The 19993-nt window shown below is 41.4% G+C and overlaps 1 protein-coding gene across 3 annotated transcripts in view; it reads left to right on the plus strand.

Annotated features, from left to right (window-relative positions):
• Positions 1-19993, plus strand: part of LOC126106767 (uncharacterized) — an 88828-nt gene that overhangs the window by 41397 nt on the left and 27438 nt on the right. For all 3 annotated transcript variants that reach the window (XM_049913145.1, XM_049913147.1, XM_049913146.1), the window contains 3 exons: positions 5360-5523; positions 10775-10923; positions 13299-13548. In XM_049913145.1, the coding sequence (XP_049769102.1) occupies positions 5360-5523; positions 10775-10923; positions 13299-13548 (563 nt within the window). The remainder of the gene's footprint in view (positions 1-5359; positions 5524-10774; positions 10924-13298; positions 13549-19993) is intronic.

A 19993-nucleotide genomic window follows, 5' to 3' on the forward strand; every position in this document is an offset into this window, starting at 1 on the left:
ACACAGGGTCAAACCCGGTACAACATAACAGGCATGCACAATGGATACAAGCAGAAACAAACACATACAAGATGATACCACGAATGCCTGAAGTGATAATTTTGCAACATGAAGTCACCTGACCAATTAATTCTACGCACAATTGGAAAGCCCCTGGAAAAGATAAAATAGCAAATTTCTGGCTAAAGAAGTTCACCTTAACACATTCACATCTAACTAAATTATTTAACAGTTACATTGCAGACCCATACACATTCCCTGGTACACTTACACATGGAATAACTTATCTGAAACCTAAAGATCAAGCAGACACAGCGAACCCAGCAAAATATCGCCCCATAACATGCCTACCAACAATATACAAAATATTAACTTCAGTCACTACACAGAAATTAATGACTCATACAACACAGAACAAAATTATAAATGAAGAACAAAAAGGCTGTTGCAAAGGAGCACAATGATGTAAAGAGCAACTGATAATAGATGCAGAGGTGACATATCAAGCTAAAACTAAACAAAGGTCGCTACACTACGCATAAATTGATTACCAAAAAGCTTTTGATAGTGTACCCCACTCATGGTTACTACAAATATTGGAAATATACAAAGTAGATCCTAAATTGATACAGTTCCTAAACATAGTAATGAAAAATTGGAAAACCACACTTAATATCCAAACAAATTCAAATAATATCACATCACAGCCAATACAGATTAAGCGTGGAATATACAAAGGAGACTCATTAAGTCCTTTCTGGTTCTGCCTTGTTCTGAACCCACTATCCAACATGCTAAATAATACAAATTATGGATACAATGTTACTGGAACATACCAACACAAAATCACACATTTGCTATACATGGATGATCTAAAACTACTGGCAGCAACAAATCAGCAACTCAGTCAATTACTAAAGATAACAGAAGTATTCAGCAATGATATAAATACGGCTTTTGGAACAGACAAATGTAAGAAAAATAGCATAGTCAAGGGAAAACACACTAAACAAGAGGATTACATGTTGGATAACTGCAGCGACTGCATAGAAGCGATGGAAAAAACAGATGCCTATAAATATCTAGGATACAGACAAAAAATAGGAATAGATAATACAAATATTAAAGAAGAACTAAAAGAAAAATATAGCCAAAGACTAACAAAAATACTGAAAACAGAATTGACAGCAAGAAACAAGACAAAAGCTATAAATACTTACGCTATACCAATATTGACCTACTCATTTGGAGTAGTGAAATGGAGTAACACAGACCTAGAAGCACTCAATACACTTACATGATCACAGTGCCACAAATATAGAATACATCACATACATTCAGCAACAGAAAGATTCACATTAAACAGAAACGAAGGAGGAAGGGGATTTATTGACGTAAAAAACCTACATTATGGACAGGTAGACAATTTAAGAAAATTCTTTCTAGAACGAGCAGAAACTAGCAAAATACACAAAGCAATCACTCATATAAATACATCGGCTACACCATTGCAATTTCATAACCACTTCTACAACCCTTTAGATCACATAACATCAACACATACGAAGAAAGTAAATTGGAAAAGAAAACACTACATGGCAAGCACCCGTATCATCTAACACAGCCACACATCGATCAAGACGCATCCAACACATGGCTAAGAAACGGCAATATATACAGTGAGACGGAAGGATTCATGATTGCAGTACAGGATCAAACAATAAACACCAGATATTACAGTAAGCATATTATTAAAGATCCCAATACCACAACAGATAAATGCAGACTTTGCAAACAACAAATAGAGACAGTAGATCACATCACAAGCGGATGTACAATACTGTCGAACACAGAATACCCCAGAAGACATGACAATGTAGCAAAAAATAATACATCAACAACTTGCCATACAACATAAACTAATAAAACAACACGTTCCCACATACAAGTATGCACCACAAAATGTACTGGAGAATGATGAATACAAATTATAGTGGAACAGAACCATTATAACAGATAGAACAACACCACATAACAAACCTGACATCATACTCACCAATAAAAAGAAGAAATTAACACAACTAATTGAAATATCCATACCCAATACAACAAATATACAAAAGAAAACAGGAGAAAAAATTGAAAAATGCATCCAACTGGCTGAGGAAGTCAAAGACATGTGGCATCAGGATAAAGTTGACATCATACCAATTACATTATCAACTACAGGAGTCATACCACACAATATCCACCAGTACATCAACGCAATACAGCTACATGCAAACGTATATATACAATTACAGAAATCTGTAATTATTGATACATGTTCAATTACCCGGAAGTTCCTAAATGCAATGTAACATATACCGTACAGTTAAAAGGAAGTCACGCTTGATGAAGGTCCGCGTCACTTTCCATTTTTAACCAGACCTTAAATAGAAATAATAATAATAATAATAAATAATAATAATAATAATAATAATACTGACCAATATTTAAACATGTCTCTTGCTTCATGAACAAAACTTGAAAATAGCATCTTTTGAAAAAGCTAGTCAAATGATTTGTGAAATGATTTGTCTAAAAGTAAGAAATAAAATAGAGAAGCATTTGACATATGTGTGAATGATTCTCAAAATCATGTACAGAAAATGAAATGCCAGTTGAGAATTTAAAGTTTGGTATTTAACTTAGACTCTAGAGTGTATTAGAGTATATTTGTCTGGTGGAATTTCACTCAGTGGTCTTCTCATACCATTGATGGCTGAGTATCTCAGCTGCTGTACATTATTTTTGAGCATCACTTAAAGGTGCATCAAATTTTTTTCTAATGTATTTTATTTCTTACTTTTAGGCAGACCATTTCACATAACTTTTGACTTTCCAAAAATAAAAAATAAAATGTTATTCATTAAGTCCTGTGGTTGATATGTGCACTGGCTGCTCTCCTGTTGTATGGCCATTTGAAAACTGAAATGCAGCTAAACGTGTCACTTGTTTTCTATAATTCTAAGTATGGTGCATAAGGTAGCACAACATATTTTTACATTGCCCCACATGGTGTTTGGGTGAAGTATGCCATTAGAGACTGTCACTGCTGATTGTGGTTGCCTCTTACCCTTGCAGTTTTCTGTATCAGAACAGAAGTGTTAACATTTATCTTCCTGATTGAAAAACAATGAATTAGAGCCTTGGTAAGCTTCTTGTTAAGATTTGACTGTCTAACAGTAGCTGTCATCACATTTACAAGACAGCACAGGCTGGTGATCATCACAAGCACGCACGTCGTCGCATCTTACAAAGGCTATCTAGAAAGTAACAAATGTTTCGAAATAAAACAGTGACAGTATGGGATAATCAAATTTTATTATATACATTTTAAAGGTATACGCTTCGACTATTTTTCTACATACTTACCATTCAAATTGAGGCACTTATCATGGCACAAATTTTTCAATACTGTCTCTAGAAATCTGCTGCGTGTAATTGAAACCACTGGTTTTTACCAGCATGCAGTTTGGTGTCAACATCAAAGTGTTGCGTAGCAATCAATGTCCTCATTGCTGGGTAGAGATCATTGTTGCTCGGTGTCAAATCTGGGCTCGATGGTGGATGATCGAATACCTTCCATCCAGAACTCCTTGGCTGTCGGGTTGGACTGGCTGTGTGTGAACGTTTGTCATCGTGCAAAGCAAAACTTTTGCGCAAAGTTCCCCCCAATGCCTGTTTTGTATCGCCTGCCTTATCTTTGTCAATGTTCAGCAATACCTCTGAGTTGTGATGTCACGTTCAAGGAAACCAGAGAATCATTCCCTTAGCACAGTAGCCGTGATATTTCTTACTGATAATGGTTGCAAACACTTCCTTGGTATCTTGGGAGAATTTGTCTGTCCCCATCCCTTTGACTGCCTTTTTGTTCTGCAGTTGACATGCTTCACCCAAGTTTTGTACCCAGTTAAGATAAAATTGATAACTTCATTACCATTTTTCTCGTGATCTTAGAGGAAAGTCAGTGCTGCACGAGTCTTTTTATAGTTTTCTGTTAGGATTTTGGGAACCAAGCCTACACAAAATTTCTGGTAACTAAGTTTTCAGCCACAGTTTCACACATAAAACTCCTTGAAATTTGGGAAAAATGTTGTGAAAGTTCAGAAATCATGAAATGACGATTTTTCACTGATTTTTGTCATTTTTTTCATTGTCAGTCAGTCAAGTCAACAAGGCTTAGGCCTACAGCTGCAGTCCTCATTGTGAACGTTGGTACAACCATCTTTAAATAGCACACTGTTCTCTCATTCAGGAGGACGAGGATTCAGACCCATGTCCGACCATTCTGATTTAGGTTTTCTGTGCTTTTCCTAAATTGCATCAGGCAAATGCTGGGATGGTTCCTTTTAAAGGGCACGGCCAGCTTCCTTCCCTAATCCGATGGAACCGATGACCTCAGTGTTTGGTCCCGTCCCCCGAATCAACCAACCAACCATCTTTAAAATCAATGCGCCATTGCCTCACTTGGCTTTCTCGTTATTGCTTTTCTGTACACCTCGCAAGGGTTACAATACAGTTTAGTTGGTTTCCAGTTTTTTGCCTGTCGAAACCTAATTACAGAATGAACCTCACAAGTGGTAGGATTTTCTATTGCAGCATACATTTTAACATGCCACAGAAAGCAAAGTAGCAGAGACAGAGACCATTTGCTGCCACCGCTGGATGAGTACTGAGTGTAGGAATGTCACAGCACCAAAATGGCAGCTGTGGTCCTGCCCACTGCCATGATAGATCAAAATGTCTGTTACTTTCTTGAAAGCCCTTGTATCTTTGGCCTTGTGGCATTCTGATGGATTACATGGCCTCTTTCTGGTATAACACCTTGATATTTCATGTAGTTCTTCAAATATGCCCATATCACACAAAACTCAAACTGACAGTACAGGTTTGACTTTTACCAGTCTCCTAGGCAGTGAACAATAAACTGTTGTTGGAGCCCTACAATATACTGAACATATTACTTACAAAAGTATTTCTGCTGGATTCGCAGAAACATGACAATTTGGAAATATACACAAAGGAAATATGTCACTTTCGATAAACACTGATTTTTTTTATGCCTTTTTAACAGGATGAACGGTACATTGAAAAGAAAAAAGTAAGTAGTATGAAGGAAAAAATGTAGACAATGCTGTCAAACTGCTTTTGAATGTTAGTCTGAGATGGAGTTACATCAGTTTGGAAATAACCTCTTCAGTTCAGTTCCTGGCTTCAGTTTCTCTTGGAAAATCTCTCATACCCTGTTGACCAAAGTTTTATTAATTTTTTCTGTTTTGCCATTCTGACTATTTCATTGCTTTGTATGTTGCAGATATATCATTTTGAAGATCCACAACTGTTCTTCTCACTTAAACACCTACAGCCAAGGCAGAAGGTGAAATTTGTGCAGTATCTTGGTCATGGCTTACCCAAGAGGAGACTGTATAGCATATTTACCAGATTTATAAATCTGTATAGAGCAAAATGGGTAGGAAGGTTAGTAGGCCATGTCACTTCTTTTTTTCACCTGTTTGGCTTTCATGTGTGTATGTGTGCGTGCGTGTGTTTATTTTTGTCTATTATTTCTATCTCGTGCTCTTGCTTCATTGTATCCCAGGTTCTAAGTAATATTCGCTTTGCAACTGACTTCAGCACAAAGATTTCAATTTGATGAAAATTTTTCAAGGCAGGCATTCTTTTGTATAAATTTGGAGAAATAAGTGTTGGAGATCACTATGAAAATAAATTAAAACTGCTGCATTTTCTGACGGCTTGTGGCAGGCTTCAGATTTATGAAATTGATTCAACTACACAGGAGCATATTGTATTAATTTGAATGTGGTATTTGTATTGAATAACATGACACAATTTCAAAGACGTAAGTGTCTCATACAGATACAACTGTGTACCTATACCAAAGCGGCAAGTAAAAATTTCTACCAAGGCTGGGAATCGAACCCAGGTCTGCTGCTTACTAGACAGGTGCATTAGCCACTAAGCCACCTTGGTGCAGCTGTTCACACAACTACACGGATTACCCTGGCACACCTCCCTCCTCAATCAAAATTCTTACTGTCACCTCAGTCTACTTTAAATTCCCCTTTACACATGAACAGAATTGCTCGGGCTGTCCATGTTCTCAGAAATTGTAATTTCAGTTGTATAAGTACCTGCACCTGGGTGTCAGGCTGGATCCCCCATTTACACTTAAAGCCAAGGTGCTGTTCCTGAACATAGAGAGTCGCACAAACATACACACAAAATTCAAGCTTTCGCAACAAACTGTTGCCTCATCAGGAAAGAGGGAAGGAGAGGGAAAGACGAAAGGATGTGGGTTTTAAGGGAGAGGGTAAGGAGTCATTCCAGTCCCAGGAGCGGAAAGACTTACCTTAGGGGGGAAAAAAGGACGGGTATACACTCTCTCTCGCGTGCGCGCGCGCGCGCGCACACATATCCATCCACACATATACAGACACAAGCAGACATATTTAAAGACCATGTTTGCGGAGGGAATGTAAATAAAACCTAATGGGGTCGTTTGTGGGGGTGTTGTGAGGATGACATGGTATTAGAAGGTGGAAAGTTTAACATGAGGTTGAAATGAAAAAGAAAGATAGAAATATATGGGGAGAGATAAAGGTGAACTAGAAAGCAACTGGTGATCTGGTATGAAAAAAGGCGAAAAAGTGTTGGTTAAGTTGATCCTGTGGTGAACTTGGGTTGGTAGACAGCGATGTGCATAAAGGTTAGGTGGTTGTGTTGCCGCTAAATCACGTTAAAGGATGGAGAAATTCGGGAAAATTTCGAAAAAACGTATTAAAAGGAGTGGTGTTGTGGTGAAAGATTACGAAAATGGGGCTAACAATTGTAGAAATAATGATGTTAAAACCTGTGGGGAGCGGCTAAAATGATCAGTGATGTGCGAAAAATGGAAGTGGAAATAAAGTTAAAGTTATTAGAACTAGCCGAAATGGTTGTTTAATACGTGAAAGCAGCTGTTATTGAACTAGAAACGGTGGATTTTATAGCAGCGGTAGTGTTGAAAGCAGAAAATAAAATTTTTTGGTTATGGTTTGGAAGTGGGTTACGTATTATTGAGCATATATAGGCGGGATAAAATTGTATAGTAGATTACGGTAAAAGGGGAAGGTGAATACAAAGTGAAACTACTGGTAAAAACAGAAAGAGAAAATAAAGAGAAATAAGACGACAGGAAAGATTTCGAAATGCAAAGGCGACAATAACAAACGTAATTGTTGGGTTCAAATTAATGATATGGTTATAATAGAAGGAAACATTCCACGTAGGAAAACTATACCTAAAAACAAAGATGATGTGACTTACCAAATGAAAGTGCTGGCAGGTCGACAGACACACAAACATACACACAAAATTCAAGCTTTCGCAACAAACTGTTGCCTCATCAGGAAAGAGGGAAGGATAGGGAAAGACGAAAGGATGTGGGTTTTAAGGGAGAGGGTAAGGAGTCATTCCAGTCCCGGGAGCGGAAAGACTTACCTTATGGGGAAAAAGGACGGGTATACACTCGCGCGCGCACACAGACACATATCCATCCACACATATACAGACACAAGCAGACATATTTAAAGACAAAGAGTCTTTGTCTTTAAATATGTCTGCTTGTGTCTGTATATGTGTGGATGGATATGTGTGTGTGTGCGAGTGTATACCCGTCCTTTTTCGCCATAAGGTAAGTCTTTCCGCTCCCGGGACTGGAATGACTCCTTACCCTCTCCCTTAAAACCCACATCCTTTCGTCTTTCCCTATCCTTCCCTCTTTCCTGATGAGGCAACAGTTTGTTGCGAAAGCTTGAATTTTGTGTGTATGTTTGTGTTCGTTTGTGTGTCTGTCGACCTGCCAGCACTTTCATTTGGTGAGTCACATCATCTTTGTTTATATGCTAATTGCTTTATAGATTGCTGATAAAGTCCCACTGTCATTTTGAAAAATCTCAACTAGGAAACTAAAATATTATGAGGAGGATAGATTGCTACTTGCAATTTAGGGGAGATGTTGAGTTGCAGGCAGGCATACTTTTTAGCTTTTGGCCAAGAGGTTCACTTATGAAGTAGAAACACTTGTACCGCTCAGGCACATGACCACTGTCTGTGACCACTGTGGATAGATTGAGTCATAACTGTGCCTGATGGGAGCAGCAATTTTGTGAGGGTGTTTGCAGGTAAGGAGGCAGCATGAGGTGGGGAAGGGGGAGAACAGGGTGGGGTGGGGGCAGCTATAGTGCTGCTTGTGAATGTATGCAGTGGCGTGGGGGGGGGGGGGGGCAGGATAGGGCTACTAAGTGCAATTGTGAAGTTTGGAGGGGGGTGGGGATGGAGAAGGGAAAAGGGCTAGTGGGCACATTGGTCAAATAAAAGGCTGTGTTGTGCTGGAGTGGGAATAGGAGGAGGGAGAGGTAACTGAAAGACAGGGACTAGTGAAACGTGGAAACTATTAGAGACAGAGCATTGTGGCTTGCTGTAAAATGTTTAGTAGCTGTCAAAGTTCCTCTTGGTTTTACCAGAATTTAAATATGTGTCCCACTCGTCGCTTGTTGCACGTCAATGCGATATTAGAGTGCTGCCCATATATGGGTGAGCACTGAAACATTAGCAGTTCTGATTGCTTCATTCATTCTTGCACGGAGGACAGCTATGTTGTTGTCTGGCGTTCTGCACGCGTGGTCCTTGATGTAACCCCAAAAAAAATGTCTGGTGGCGGGTTGTTGGGAGTGAGTGGAGGTCCTGCTATTCAAACATCATGGCCCATCCATTTTATGGACAATCGATCTTGCTTCCTGCAATTCACATGATGCACGATGAATTTACTTTTGTGTGCTGTGTTGAAATGGAGCTTGCACTCTGTCAGTGCATGCTTGAGATATGGGGATGGGGGACGTCGACTTTGAAGGAGGCCTTAGACATTACCTGCCTCCTAAGTTCTTGAACTGTCTTATTAGACTAGTTTTTGGTAGTGGTTCCCTCCCATACTGTTGTCAATAATTCAACAATATGGTATTCACAGATTTGGAGTCTGCGTACCACATGACACATTGTGCCTTCTCATGTTCTGTTACCATTTTTAAGGAGTCCACACCAAATCTTTAACAGACAAAGAAACAAAAACCTCTTTTTAAGCTCCTAAACATTTTACAGCCAATCATGTTTCTAATAGATCGCAGGTTATGATTTTTTTGAAATAATAGGACTTTATGGATGCCCTGTATATTAGTACTTTTGTTAGACTGCTTCTTTAATAACACAGATCCTTACTATTTTGAAATAACCAGAAACAAAGATTTCTGGAGGTGGCTACCTCTGGCCGTTAAAGTGCTCTGGAGATTTAGTGAGTAACTCAAACATTACTCCTGGAGAACACTGTAAGTTCATCAGACTAGTAAACACTCGAATATGGACCACTCTGTCAGTGCTCACACTACTGTCAGTTTGCTCACGGAATATGCAATGTGTGATCAAAAGGACAATGAAGACAGCACCACATTAGGGAAGTAGACATACTCATCTGTGAGCCAAATGGTTATGGCAGGGAATAACAGTCCAAACCATTGTCAAGAAAATTGCTAAGTATTCCAGATTGTCATAAATAAGTCCACCAAAGATCACAAAGTACACATCAGGGCGCTGAGACGAGTGAGACCTGATGCTGTGGGCAGGCTTCAGACATGTTGCTGTTGTTCACCCACATTACCTGGTGTTGGCAGATATATAACTCCATGCCACACCTGGCCAACTCACTAGACATAAGTGTAGTCATATCGATTGATGCATAACTATTCAGATTTTTTGTTAATTACAATATTTCATAATATTTAACAGTCAAAATGATGTTGATAAATGGAAACTGCACTAGAGTGTTTACTCACGTAAGGCAGCTGTGGTTCTGCTGACTTTTGTTTAGCAAATACAGAATTCCACTATAAAGTTTACTTGAGTGAAGCATGCTTATTTCATTATATTTTTTATTTCAGAACTGTGTCATACTGGTTTAGGAAACACTTACGCTTATAGGATTATGCCATCTCCTTCCACAATATAGACATCAGAGCACCAGTATTACGCAAAATACTGTATGAATGTGAACAGTTTCAGTTTGAACATACATGGCACATTATTGAGCTGTACAATATAGAATACAAGAAGTGTTTTTACCTACTGTGTCGTGAGATGTCACCAGTAGCAAAACATGCTCTGGAAAATGAGCACCCGATTGCTTATGACGCAGCAGCTTTCATTAAATGGAAAAAATGGTTTGTGAGATAGTGTCCTAAAAAAAAAGCATCAGAGTTAAAGTTTCTGAAACTCCCTCAATAAATCCTGCAGCTGGTTGAAGAGGGTGTGGCAGTCTTGCAATGAAAACTTTGCCTTACATGGCCTCAATGATGTGTCGGGCAGTAGCACTGCTGCCTAAGGTCAGCAGCAACATTTCGTGACAGTCATCACTTGACAATGGCCGAGGAGCACTCAGCTGAAAGCTCATGGCTTTCTAACTATTTGACACAGCTAAAAGCTTAGGAGAATTTTATCAGTACACATCACTGTGAAGCCATATATTTGTACCTATTTCATAACTTTTTGGATGACTAATTGGAAATAACACATTTTAGCACTCTTAGAACTGCCATTTAATCCTTTTCCATCTACATTGTACACATTTTGATGATTTGAGAAATATTTTGTGCTAATCAAACTGCCTCGTGTCTGTCCACAGGTTCACAAAGCATGAGGACAAGCTAATAAAAATGTATATGGAGACGAAGGGAAAAAATAAGTACAAGGAACTTGCAAAAATCCTTGGTAGGGATAGGATGTCAGTCTACAGGAGGTGTGTGCTTCTGGCGAAGAATGGAGAAATTCCAGGTAAGATTCTCTTGCTGTTCACTTGTTGCCTTTATCCAGTAAGGTGTTGGGCAGATTACATGTATGGTGACCTGTCACTTCTCTAGTAGAAAAAAATTGATGTTCTAGTAGTAGCAGTCTTCAGTCCAAAAAGGGCTTGATGCAGCTGTCCATACCGGTCAAACCTGTGTAAGTCTCTTCATCTTAGAGTAGCTACTGCAGCCTACATCCTTTTGAACCCGCTTACTGTATTCATCTCTTGGTCTCCCTCTACAATTTTTATGCTGTACATTTCCCACCAATACAAAATTGACAATTCCTTGATGCCTCAGGATGTGTCCTCTCAACCAGTCACTTGTACTACTCAAGTAGTGGCACAAATTTCTTCTTTCCCCAATTCAGTTCAGTACCTCATTTGTTATTGAATATTCCCATCTAATCTTCAACATTCTTCTGTAGCACCACATGACAAAAGCTGCTTCTATCTTTTTGTCTAAACTGCTTATTGTACGCATTTCACTTCCATACAAGACTACACACCAGACAAATACCTTCACAAAAGAGTTTTTAATATGTAAACTTGCGTTAGATATTAACAAATCCTTGTTTTTCAGATTTTTTTTCCTTCTATAGTCAATCTACATTTTATATCCTCTCTTCTTGGGCTATCTTCGATTACTTTGTTGCCCAAATAGCACAAGTCATCTACTACTTTCTATTTTTTCCCATTCCAGTTTCCTCAGCATCACCCGATTTAATCAGACAACATTCTGTTACCCTTGTTTTACTTTTACTGAATTTGTTTTACAATCTCTCCTCAAGACACTATCCACTATTATGTAAACTGAATGTGGATGGGAGGAAAGGAAAGAGAAGCAACTAATGTCAGCTGCATCGGGGCTTTATACAGTGTCAGAAGCAATGAGTGAAAATTGGAGCTCGACCAGGACTTGAACCCAGGATCTCCTGCTTACTAGGCAGATGAGTTAACGATTGCACCACCCAGACAGTGTTTGTTGCCCCCTGTTAGCTCACAGTGCTTTGGTGAGTTCGTGCTTGGCTACCGTGGGCCCTTAGCCTTTGAAGCACGTCTTCCCTTTCTGTGCTGCGTATCCATCCTCTTGCTCTTCTTTTTCCCCTCCTTGGGGAACTTGTCTTGGATATTTTCAGGAATGCTTGTTGCACTTTAGATAGCCTGGCATTGCAACAGTCCCTCATATGTTTTTCTTTCTTTCTTTCTTTCTTTCTTCATTCTCCATCTTCTCCCCTTTCTATGCTTTGGCATTTGAGGTTTCTCTTTGTTTCTGCTTCCTCCCTTTGCACTCCTGAAAGCGGTCCCACATATTTGACGCGTAACAGGTGACTGGGTAATGCGTAATTCTCAACCACAAGTAGACAGTTAGGGTTTGCACGTACACCCTGGTAAAGACCAGGCCGATGCTGGGTGATTGTCTGAGCTGTGTGATGAAAATAATGAGGTGGCACATAAGTCTACAGTTTTTTTGCATTATGAAGATAGCATTGCTGACAGACTTTCTCCTGTTCTGCAGAAACATAGTTTGAAGTGTGTTTTCTGACCACCAATTAAGATTAGAGGCCTTTAAGGTTCTGTAAAGGATGATCTCAGTTTATGTTAGGTGGCTGTCTATCATATTCTTGCAGTGTTGGCATGTCACGACATTGGTCAGACCATCAGGACCGTGGAGGTCCAGTGTATTGTTTCTAAGTGCCACACACACTGAAAACAACCGAGAAAATCTGCTATTGTAGTACATTGCATTGGTACCAGACATCTTATGGAATATAATAGAGTTCCTGTTATGCACTTCCGGTTGCTGGGACAGAGTTGTTAAGGATGCAGTTGAGAGTGAGTTAGCAAGGAATCTTGTAAATAGAGGTGGAGGTTTTTGCCCAATTTCTGCTCATTGTCCTGCTCTTTCTCTGTCCATACAGAGGGTAAAGTTAATTCCACTCCCTCACACATTGGTAGTTGATATTAGCTATCAATAACTTTTGATTCTGGATCTATCTTGCGTGTGCAGGTGCTAGTTATTTAGGTTTTGTGGTGGTGCTAGTAGTTCACTGTGCGCGCCTGCGCCCGTGTTGTGTGTTACGGTTCTTAGTTGGAATAGCCGTATCTACTGAGGGCTTAAATTTCCTCACTCACTGCTCTCTTATTGTATTTATGCCTTGATTGTGGTGATGTGTACCTGTTGAAATGTCAGCAGTTGTTGTAAATATCACCTGGCTACTGTCCCATAAGTTATTTAAACATTTTATATGTTGGCAGAAACTAAAACACTTAGTGACTTTTCTTTTCCATCCAATACTTAATCTGTGTCATTTGCCACCACTACCCCTCCCATTATTGATGAAACTGTATTTTTGTTTTTCAGAAAAAATTGTTTGGACGTACGAAAAGGTGGAGGAAATGGTGCGTCTGCTGGTAACTGTCTGTGGTGTTGACCATGTGGAGGAATTTCGTGGACATCTGAATATCAAACATCAATTTTGGGATCTTGTTGGCATTCGTATGGGTTTACCGAAAGCTCGTCTAGTTCGCTTCTGGAGGTGCAAGCTATATACACAGATTTTTGCAAAGAGACCCATCACTCGTAATGGTGTATCCATTCACATAATTAATTGGTAAGCTGCACATATGCGAGAAAAGTATGTTTTTTGTATATTTCAGTTTGAATTTTACTCAGTCTCAGTTGTTATGCCTTAGCATTTTATATCCATCTACAGAGGATCCCTTATGGAGAGGTGTTTGGCTTCAAGGTATGACTTCAGCATAATGTGATGTGCTGTTCATTGAAGTGTTTCCCCATTAGTCTACATCCATACGTAGATGTGATGTCACTTAATCTTGAGATTCAAGTGCATTTGGCTGTGTCTATGACAGTAGAAAGCCACAGTCCAACCACCTATCCTTCCCCTTCTCCACATCACCTCATCCTCCTACAGCTCCCTCTGCTCTTCTGAAGGGATCTTCTGCAGATGGAAACAAAACATTGGAAATTTCAAGTGCATCTATAGTACATTAGTAAGAAAATCACACAAGCCCCATCCAGAAAGGAAGTTCTGTAGGCACCTGTCATAGTGTGGCACATGCCTTTGTATGCTTTCCTCATAGAACATTGCATTGTGTGTGTCAGCCTTGTGATAATGTCAGACAATGGAAAGACTAGAATGAAATAGTAACATTATGAAGAGGATGGGTCGCTACTCACCACATAGAGGTGGCATTGAGTTGCGGACAGACACAATCAAAAGACTGCAAGCCTTCTTTGGAAATAAAAAGCACACTCACATTCCACATTCCCACAATTGACACACACACACACACACACACACACACACACACACACACACACACACACACGGCCAGTCTCCGGGCACTGTGGCCGGACTGTGACTGTGTCTGCTGCGAGCAGCAGTCTAAGGTGGCTAGGGAGACGGCGTGGGTTGGGGAGGTATAGGAAGCTAGAGGTGACAGGAGGTGTTATGCTACCTGCGAGAGCATGAAAGGATGTGGTGTAGACAGGATAGGGCTGTTAGTTGCCCCCCATTTGGGATTCTGTGTTGGGGAGGTGGGGGGGGGGGGAGCAGGAAAGGGATGAGTGGATGCATTGGCATAATATAAGGTGTGTGTAATGATGGAGGAGAGCAGGGAAGGGGAGCTGGAGGACTGGGGGTAGCGAAGGTCGATGCGAGGGGGATTATAGGAATGAATGATATACTGTAGGGCAAGTTCCCACCTGCACAGTTCTGAAAAGCTGGTGTTGGTAGATAGGATCCAGATGGCACATGTTGTGAATCAGTCATTGCAGTGAAGTACATTGTGTTGGGCAGGATGTTCAGCAACTGGATGGACCAGCTGCCTTGTAACTGCAATTTCGATGTGACCATTCGTGTAGACAGACAGCTTGTTAGTTGTCATGCTCACATGAAAAGCAGCACAATGATTGCAGCTTAGTTTGTAGATCATATGGCTGCTTTTAGGGGGAGTTCGGCTTGTGATGGGAGAGAAGATTCCTGTGAGTGGACTGGAGTAGGTGCTAGTGGGACAATGTGTGGGGGACAGGTCTGGCATCTACATCTGTTGCAGGTGTATGAGCTATGAGACAAGGGTTTGGGAGCAGCAGTGAAGTCGGGATGGCCAAGGATGTTCCATAGGTGCCATTGTGGAGGGAATGGGAAGAGTAGAGGGTAGGATATTCCTCATTTCAGGGCATGACGGGAGGTAGCTGAAACTCTAGTGGAGAATGTGATTCCTGGGTGGAACTTGAGTCAAGAGATGAGACAATGGGTATGTGGGAGGAAGGAGGTGACAGGAGAGACAATGCATGGGAGATCTATTTCTTTACAAGGTTTGGTAGGTTATTTTAGTCTGTGTATGTCTCGGTGAGACCTTCGGCATATTTGGAGAGGGACTGCTCATCTCAACAGATGCGATGACCATGGGAATCTAGGCTGTTGTCCTCAGTCCAAAGACTGGTTTGATGCAGCTCTTCATGGTGCTCTGCCCTGTGCAAGCCTCATCACCCCCAAATAACTACTGTGGTCTCCATCTTTCTTAATATGCTTACAGTTTTCATCTGCTGGACTCCCTCTACAATTTTTACCCCATGCACTCCCCTGCAATACTAAATTGGTGGTCCCCTGATGTCTTAGAATGTCCCCTATCAACCAATCCCTGCTTTTGGTGAAGTTGTACCACAGATTTCTCTTCTCCCCAGTTCTATTCAGTACTTTCTCATTAGTTCCCCAAATCTTCAGCATTCTTTTGTAGCACCACATATCGAAAGCTTCTATTCTCATTGTATCTTAACTGTTTATCGTCCGTGTTTCACTTCCATACATGGCTACACTCCAGACAAATTCCTTCAGAAATGACTTCCTACCTTTCATATTTTTCTTTAGTTTCTGTTACTGCTTGCCCAGTGTACAAATTGAACATCATCGGGGTTAGGCTACAGCCCTGTCTCACTCCCTTTTTAACTGTTGCCTCGCTTTCATTCCCCTCGACTCTTACTAGTGCTGTCTGTTTCCTGTACAAGCTGTAAATAGCATTTAGCTCCCTGTATTTTACGCCCTCAGAATTTCAAGTAGAGTATTCCAATCAACATTGTCAAAAGCTTTCTCTAAATTTACAAGTGCTATAAATGTAGATTTGCCTTTCCTTAACCTATATTCTAAGATAAGGATAGGGTCAGTAGTGCCTCGCATATTCCCACATTTCTCTGGAATCCAAACTGACCATCCCCAAGATTGGCTTCTTCCAGTTTTTCTGTTCTTCTGTAAAAAATTTGTCTCTCAAACATCTTGCACACCGGATGTATGAGTTTTGTCATGGGTTTCTGTCCTGTGGCTATCAGTAATTCTGAAGAATATCGTCTACTCCCAGGGCCTACTTTAGACCTAGGTCTTTGAGAGTTCTGTCAAATTCTTCTTGCAGTATCATATCTCCTATCTCATCTTCATGTACATCTACTTCCCTTTCTATAGTATTGCTTTAAAGTTCATCCTACTTGTATAGGCCCTCTGTGTATTTCTTCCAACTTTCAGCTTTCCCTTCATTGCTTAGGACTTGTGTACTATCTGAGCTCTTAGTACTCATACAGCTGCTTCAGTTTTCCTCAGAGGCCTCTTGAATTTTCCTGTAAGCCCTGTTAAACTTTTCCCTAGTGAAATTTACTCCTAAATCCTGACATTTGTCCTCTCATCGCTCCTGCTCAGCAATTTTGCACTTACTGTCGATCTCATTTTTTAAACGTTTGTATTCCCTTTTGCCTGCTTCATTTGCTGCATTTTAAAATTTTCTCTTTTCATCAATTAAATTCAATCTCTCTCATGTTATTTCTGATGTGATTTCTTGGGATGGAGTGGGTGGCAGCTGTCACAGTGGAGGGTATTGCTGGTGTTTGGTAGGTTTGATGGAGATGGAGGTGCTGATGTAGCCATCCTTGAGGTGGTCAGCATTGAGGAAGGTAAATAAATGTAAATGTTGGGTGGCTAGGGTCTCCCTTTGGGCAGACTGTTCACCGGGTGCAAATCTTTCGATTTGATGCCACTTCGGTGACTTGCGCGTCAATGGGGATGAAATAATGATGATTAGGACAACACAACAACCGGTCCCTAAGCGGAGAAAATCTCCGACCTAGCCGGGGATCGAACCTGGGCCCTTAGGATTGACATTCTGTGGGCCCTTAAGATTGACATTCTGTCGCACTGACCACCCAGCTACCAGGGGCGGGTGTTGAGGAAGGTAACTTGCTGGGTTACGGAGGACCAGGCAAAGCTAATGGCGGAGAAGGTATTGTGGTTTTGGAGGAATGTGGATAGGGTGTCTTCACCGTCAGTCGAGATCACAAAGATATAATCAGTGAGTGCAAACCAGGTGAGGAGTGTGGGATTCTGGAGGGTTGGGAAGGATTCCTCTAGATAGCCTGTGAATAGGGTGGCATAGCATGGTGCCATGTGAGTGCTCATTACTGTACCATAGATTTGTTAGTAAGTGATGCCTTCAAAGGAGAAGTAATTGTGAGTGAAATTAAAGTTGGTCATGCTGACCAGGAAGGACGTTATAGGTTTGGAGACAGTCGGTTGTTGGGAAAAGTAGTGTTCAACAGCAGCAAGGCCATGGGCATTGGGGATGTTAGTGTAGAGGGAGGCGGAATCAGGAGTAATGAGAAGGCCGCTGAGTGGTAAGGGAACAGAAACTGTGGCATCTTATATACACTGTGATCAAAAGTATCCGCACGTGTGGCTGAAAAGGACTTTAAAGTTCGTGGTGCCCTCCATCGGTAATGCTGGAATCCAGTATGGTGTTGGCCCACCCTGAGCCTTGATGACAGCTTGCACTCTCGCAGGCATACATTCAATCAGGTGCTGGAAGGTTTCTTGGGAAATGGCAGCCCATTCTTCATGGAGTGCTGGAGTGTTGCACTGAGCAGAGGTATCAATGTCGGTTGGTGAGGCCTGGTACAAAGCTGGCGTCCCAAAAAAATCCCAAAGGTGTTCTATAGGATTCAGGTCAGGACTCTGTGCAGACCAGTCCATTACAGGGATGTTATTGTCATGTAACCACTCCACCAAATGCCATGCATCATGAACATGTGCTCGATCATGGCAAAAGATGCATTCGCCATCCCTGAATTGCTCTTCAACAGTGAGAGGCAAGAAGGTGCTTAAAACATCAATGTAGGCCTGTGCTGTGATAGTGCCACGCAAAACATTAAGGGCTGCAAGCCCCCTCCATGAAAAACACAACCACAGCATAACACCACCGCCTCCAAATTCTACTTTTGGCACTACACACGCTGGCAGGTGACATTCACCGGGCATTCGCCATACACACACCCTGCCATTGGATCGTCACATTGTGTTCCGTGATTCATCACTCCACACAACATTTTTCCCCTGTTTAATTGTCCAATGTTTACGCTCCTTACACGAAGCAAGGTGTCGTTTGGCATTTAGCGGCGTGATGTGTGGCTTATGAGCAGCTGCTCAACCATGAAATCAAAGTTTTCTCACCTCCTGACTGTCACAGTACTTGCAGTGGATTCTGATGCAGTTTGGAATTCTTGTCTGATGGTCTGTATAGACGTCTGCCTATTACACATTACGACACTCTTAATCTGTTGACAGTCTCTGTCAGCCGACAGATAAGGTCAGCCTGTACACTTTTGTGCTGTACGTGTCCCTTCATAATTCCACTTCACTGTCACATCGAAAACAGACCTAGGGATATTTAGGAGTGCGGAAATCTCCGTGTACAGTCATATGACCCAAGTGACACCCAGTCATCTGACCACATTTGAAGTTCGTGGGTTCTGCGGAGCTCCCAATTCTGCTCTCACTATGCCTAGTGACTACTGAGGTCACTGATATGGAGTACCTGGAAGTAGGTGGCAGTACAATGCACCTAATACGAAAAACAAATGTTTCTGGGGGGTGTCCGGACACTTTTGATCACATTGCGTAGGAAGGTAGCTTATGGGTAATAGGCTGAAGGTGTTGGTTTAAGAGAGCAGAGATTCTTTCTGAGGGGGGCACAGTAACCAGCCACAATAGGCATCCTGGGTGGTTGTGTTATAGACCGAGGACAGCATGCAGAAGATAAGAGTGTGGGGAGCGGTAGGGGTGGGGGAAGGGAGAGGGAGGTGGGGAGGGGGGGGCGGAAGTTCTGGGATGAGCATAAGGGTTTGAAAAGGGACTGGAGATCCTGCTGTATTTCTGGATTTGGATCACTGGGGCACAAACTGGTGGAGATCAGTTTTTAGGTGGTGGAGTGCAGTTCTTTCTGCAAATTTAAGATTGGTTTCCATTTTGAGGGATTTGGGGATCGTGGTGAGGCAAGGTTGTAGGCTAGGAAATTCTGGAAAGCTAATGGGGATTGTTCAGTGGCAGGAGGGTGAATCACAGTATGATGGCGGAGTGAAGTGAGTCAGGCAGGGTTCAATATTGTATTTGGATCAAGTCCAATTGGTAGAGTTGGTGATGAAAAATGTACCCTCTGTAGGAATTAGGAGGAGGAGGGTGGGTTTTATCCAAGGTCCTTCTGAACTGAATTTGGGTGTGGGACAAAAGTTGAGACTTTTGGAAAGGGCTGATACTTCTGCGGGACCGAGACTTTTGGAAGACAGGCTCATGACTGTGTTTCAGGTTTATTTAGATTCTGGATTCTCTCTGGTGGTGGGATGGAATTTCTGCTATATTATAAAAAAGATGCTGTAACTTACCAAACGAGAAAGCGCTGGTATGTTGATAGACACAATAAAAAAAAGCACACACACACAAATTTCAAGCTTTCGCAACCCAAGGTTGCTTCATCAGGAAAGAGGGAAGGAGAGGTAAAGACGGAAGGATGTGGATTTTAAGGGAGAGGGTAAGGAGTCATTCCAATCTCGGGAGCGGAAAGACTTAAATTATAGGGGGGGAAGGAGAGGTATACACTCGCTCGCGCGCACACACACACACATCCATCAGCACATATACAGACACAGGCGGACATATGTAATTGCAAAGGGCTGCGAAAGCTTGAAATCTCTTTGCATTTACATATGTCTGCCTGTATCTGTAT

This window comes from Schistocerca cancellata, chromosome 10 (assembly GCF_023864275.1).
Source record: "Schistocerca cancellata isolate TAMUIC-IGC-003103 chromosome 10, iqSchCanc2.1, whole genome shotgun sequence".
In the NCBI taxonomy this organism is placed as follows: Eukaryota; Metazoa; Arthropoda; class Insecta; order Orthoptera; family Acrididae; genus Schistocerca; species Schistocerca cancellata.